At 32.1% G+C, this 5,482-nt stretch overlaps 1 protein-coding gene across 1 annotated transcript; it reads right to left on the reverse strand.

Annotated features, from left to right (window-relative positions):
• Nucleotides 1-1,252: 1,252 nt before the first annotated feature.
• PCYB_084700 (hypothetical protein) lies at nt 1,253-2,160 on the reverse strand (the record flags this gene model as incomplete). The annotated part of the gene is made up of 2 exons (XM_004222208.1): nt 1,253-1,799; nt 1,997-2,160. 2 exons carry the CDS (start codon nt 2,158-2,160, stop codon nt 1,253-1,255), a joined length of 711 nt encoding a protein of 236 aa, XP_004222256.1.
• Between the last annotated feature and the right edge of the window lie 3,322 nt (nt 2,161-5,482).

A 5,482-nucleotide genomic window follows, 5' to 3' on the forward strand; every position in this document is an offset into this window, starting at 1 on the left:
ATTACCATTACTGGCAGTAGTGGATGCAAACTTCGGTCATATATGCAGTATGCACATTTGTGAATGTACTCATGGGTGGTTAAAAGAGGAGTTAAATTTTAAATTAAATATAATCGAATGGGTGAATAATATGATGGAAAAACCGGTGAAAAATGTCTTGTGGGATTTTCCTAATTATTCGGGCGAAGCTCTTAATAAGGACGAACGTGAGGAGGAACAATCGCGGGCGAACTACACATGCACACCCATCATGATTTTATCCATTTACTGCCTGGGTATAAGTAGGGGCATACTGCTTATAGAATTACATCATCTGGTGAAGGTAAAAAGAATGCGAAGATTCCTTTTTAAAAATTTCATGAATGTACCACTGAAAGGTGTTTAAATGGTTTTCATTTGGGGGTGCTGAAGAAAATTTTATGCTTCCTTCAAAGGGAAAATATAAGGGTAACATAAAAGAAACCCAAAAAGGCAGAAAAATACCTTTTTTTCCCCTTATTTTTTTTCACATCAATCCCTTAATAGACACTTGGTATATATAAAAATGCGCAGAAAAATGAGCATTACTGTTAAAATGTAGTTAGTGCGTATAAATAATTCGAATATTCATAATGCACACACAATACGTGAAACAAAAAAAAAAAAAATAATAATAAAATAAAATAAAACAATCTTTTAAAAGCGGGGCGTTTAACTCTACGTTGGCGTGACGCAAAAACATGTTAATTTTTTAATTATGCTCTGCTTAGTATGTTTTAGGTCCTCTTAGCGATACGCCATGCGAAGAAATGAACAAATAAAATTAGTTGACACTTCATTTAAACATGAACAGTGCACATATATATTTGTTGCACTTATTACGCGGGGCCCATGAGAGTTTCATCAGATATGTTACTTATAGAGTGAATGGCCAAGACAAATGACTCATCTGTGTAGTAGTGGTTAAAAGTGTTCGAAGAGAGGCACTTATTGAGCTATTGGCAATTTTTTATATTAGCTACGAAGATGCTTATTGGGGTTTGTTTCATGAACATGAAATAAGTTTTCTATTTTTCTGTTGTACATCATATGGGTTAGGTTAACACATATTTGCACTAGGCCTAAATCTGTTTGGCACTACATGTATCTGTACATACGTATATATTGAGCACGGTCCGTCTAAACATTTGCATAACTTCAGCTTCGCTTCATAAGGATGGCCTCCTTACTCTCAATTTAAAGGAATATAAAGCGCCTTCGATATTGGGGTCGTTCAGCTGAAATGGTAGTTTATCCAGGCGTTACATTTTGTTCTTAGAATATTACACCATTCCATATTTTTTTCTAACTTCATTCTTACGATATCTTTCCAGTAATCTTCTACCTCGACATCCCAGTCCTTAATTAATTTGTTGAAAGCTTTATGTTTCAGTTTTTTGATGACATCATTTAAAATATCGTTATCGTCTTTATTTTTATTTACACGTTTCATTCCCATTACATGGCACATATTTAACCAATCTTCAAATATGCGTGTCGTGTTGGATGATTTGTTCATCATTAGAGATGCTATTAACCAGGTGCCGAACAAGAGTTGATGCCATGCATCATGTTCTAGGTATTCTATGTATTCCCATTTCCTTTGCATCCTGTCCTCAAAATCGGCCCATCTTTCTATGATCATTTGAAATTCAGGATCGTCTAAGCTGCTTGTTGAAAGGCCAGACCAGGGACGGTTTTCCATTTTCTTCATTGCCAAGCTTCTCGCATTGTTGCTCAGTTTTGTTTGGGAAATAACGCCTTCTCGTTGGGTGAACACGCTGTGTGGGGGGATTTATACGTATACATGTAAAAGAGTTGTAAGAAAAGGTAAACAAATCCAAAAAAATGTGGACAAATGCAAAAAAAAAACGTAAACAGAACCGTTTGTATGCACATTTTTGTAGAAAAAAGGAGTGCTTCACAAATGTAAAAATTGTGGTTGATTACAGAATGGCCATTTTCCCTTTTCACTTACGGCAATAGACATAAAAGGACCAAGACGCATGCCACTAAAAGCTTAGAAAACGCAGTAGTTCTGTTTCCATTGCGGGGTAACCGTTCGAATTTCTGTTTCGTTAAGTTGCCATTTAAAGATGATTTTCTTGCGAAGGTGTTGTAGAAATATGTATTGCTGCACATGGTTAACTAGTATACTTATAAACTGCAGAAATGAATTATTTTAGCGATTAAACTGTACTTAAATTGAGTTTTCGATACTAAGTTTTTAATATAGGGCACGTGCGCAACACGGGTGAAAACTAGGTGTTTGGTTACTTTATTGTTTTATTATTTGGGGGGTTGTCGCTTTTGTTAATGTTTGCTGAATTTTATTAAACTTTGCTAATTATTATTATTTTTTTTTTTTGAAGTGGTAGTACATTTTCATGTTGATGGAAGAACAAATCGTATAACATTAATACATTTCGCGTAAAAGGGGCTCACAATAAATCTTATTAACGAGCTTTTATATAATATACAGCTATTTTTTTTTTTCGCTTTTTATAAATACAGCTTAAAAATTGGTATTATTGTTACATTTAAGTTTTGCTTAAACCATCAGTTGCATTTATAGTACCACCGGGGGTGCCAGCTTTACAATTTAGCTGTAGAACGCAATAGTTGTAAAAATAAAAACGAGATATACTCGTGGCAATAAAAAGGTTGCATGTTTAAATATACATCATTTTTTTTTATCTATTTTGATAAGGCTTTACATTAAGTATTTTCATTTTATAGTATTAATTACGTAAGGCAAAAAAAAAAAAAAAAATAAATAAAATAAATAATCTGTTGCAAATGGTGCAACGCTTGCATGCACCTTTTCTTATTCCTGTTGTTGGTGAGCTAAATGATATTGAGAAAAGGTAAATACAAATACGTAATTTGAATCGTTTATAGGCAAAAAATATTTTTTATAAGAATCGAAACTCTAAAAAATCACTCCATTTTTTTGCAATTTTAAATGTTTGTAAGGTACATGTATTGTATACATATGCCTAAACGAACAACAGTACCAAAACGGTTGCTTAAAAATTGCATTTTTTTGAAAAGGAAAAGCCAAATAATGCATCAGTGTAGTGTGAAAAATTAATAGAAGGAGTAATAACCATCACGGGCTTTCTCCCCTTGCACAACAACTAGTTTCAGTAGATATGGCATTATTCTGCTGTTAAGTTTGGAGGCAATTTTTCCCTTTTGCTTTTTATTTTTTTCTTCCCACTTTTGACGATTAATTTATGTAGCACAGAATATTTTACTTGTGCACATAATGCAATAAGCTGCAAAATTATATACTGTGTCATTTGTACAAAAAAAAAAAAAGGTAAGTCCTTTATTAGCACGATTTAGAGAGGTACAGATGAAGTATGCATAATTCGCAAGTGTGTGTTGTATATACTTAGAAAAAAGAGATCTAGCGGAGTATTAATTTGTTAGATGAATTACCCTGCCAGTTTATTGCCCCCCTTTTGAGGAGAACGTTATAAAAAAAAAAATAATAATAATAATAAAATGCAATCCAATGCAATTAAATTGTTTTGATTTTATTCAAAGGAAGAAAAAACAAAACGCGGTTTTCTGTCGAAGTGGTCTATCAATTAAGTGCGTCTGGTTGTACATTTCAAAAGGGGCCACTAAGTTGTGCGAATGGCTCTACCGGTGTGCGTGCATTTTTGTGTGAAGTGGTAGCCAACCCTCAGTCGTCACTGTTTCACACGATAAAATTGGGAGAAACGTATATAACGTATGAAATGGCCTATCTTACCTTCTTCGGCAGGATAAATGGAGAAACTATTTGAACAAGTAACATTCGAATAAAAATTAACCCTAACTTGTTCAACGTTGTATTAAAACATGGTATACATATTAACGTGCCATAATTTTACGTTATCGTATTTGATAAGTATAATAATTATTTATGCCCATTTTGAGGGAGGTAATGAAACTGGCAAGTTTACCAGTTGGGGGATATCGTTCTTCTTCTACTTATTGTTACATTAAATATTAATGAGGAAGGTTAAAGGTAGACTTATAGCTAGCACAAATTTATTCTATTTGGTATTACAAATGGATTTACCCGAGGAGAGTTCCCCCCCCAAAGTGAGACTCATTGTACATGCGATATGTCATACATGTGGGGACATTTATTATGACGTGTTTGAAGTTTGAACAATCAGCCTTATTTTTTTTCTAATTAATGCGGGTAATTTGGCTGATATATGGGTTAATAGCTTAACTATGACTAAAGCGGCTGTGTAAAAGGCAGTTCCATAAAGAACAACATAAAAAGGATCATATTGTGTGTATACACCTTCGCAAAAAATATATTTATTTTTTTCACACGATTATTAACCTCGATTTAAAACATGATGTATTGTATACTTTTTTTTTGCTTTATACTTTTACCCAAATTAATTGAATACATAAACAGGGGGAAAAAGGAAAGAAGGTTAACATGGTTAGGGATTATAACTTCCATCCACTTGGAATTATATCACACCTCTTTTGGTCATACATAATAAAAAAAAAGTTTTTTTTTTAATTCCTGCTGACCTCATCCATGGTGTTAAAAGGTGTTTACGTATAACACAGATGAGAGTATTAATAATAACATAAGGACTTTGTATAAAAAATAATTACTAATAAATACGATTTTGCAATAAAACTGGTGAAGCAAGCTTATTTTTACGCATATTTTTTATGGTTTTACACCATTCATGGATGAGGATTCCACAAAATAGCTGTTCGCCTTTTGCAATAATAATGTAATGGTAGAAGTAAAAAGATATAAATAATGCGTTTTTATAAATGAGTAAAAAAATTGAAAGATTCAAAGAGTTATTAAAAGGATAGGACACTTTTTATACTAAGTATAATATGATAATTGATTGTCGTATTTATTTTGCATTCTTATAACTTAATATTTATTCCTTTTTTTTTTCTAAATAGCTGTCCGAATTTTATGGCATGGTATTATATGCGAAAATAATATGTACTAACTTATTAATGCCTTTAACGTGTTTCAATTTTAAAAAAAGGCGTACAGCGCGTTTGCAAAACCTTAGAAAAAAAGTCGTACGCAGGGTATAACAAATGGACATGTTTGCAAAGTATTGCCAATACAATATGTTTTGTTTGTACGATTTGATAAGCGTACGCAATTATATATTATGTATATATTATCTATATATCATATATGTATATGCGAACAAATTATGGTAAAAATACCGCTTCAGTGACTTCATTACATTTTGTTCATTGCCTAAATAAAATGGTGGATAGGATATGGTCAGTATTCGAAGGAATTAAAGAAAAATCTATACGTAGTTTTATTTTTTATATTTGTACCTAAAAAAATTATAAATGCGCATATCGCTTTTTTACTATAATTTTTTACTTAAACATTACCCTTTTACTTTAGCTGGGTATGGTTGTATTTATACATAGAGGATTAAAAAATTGC

The sequence above is a fragment of the Plasmodium cynomolgi genome, chromosome 8, assembly GCF_000321355.1.
Source record: "Plasmodium cynomolgi strain B DNA, chromosome 8, whole genome shotgun sequence".
NCBI classification, from domain to species: domain Eukaryota; phylum Apicomplexa; class Aconoidasida; order Haemosporida; family Plasmodiidae; genus Plasmodium; species Plasmodium cynomolgi.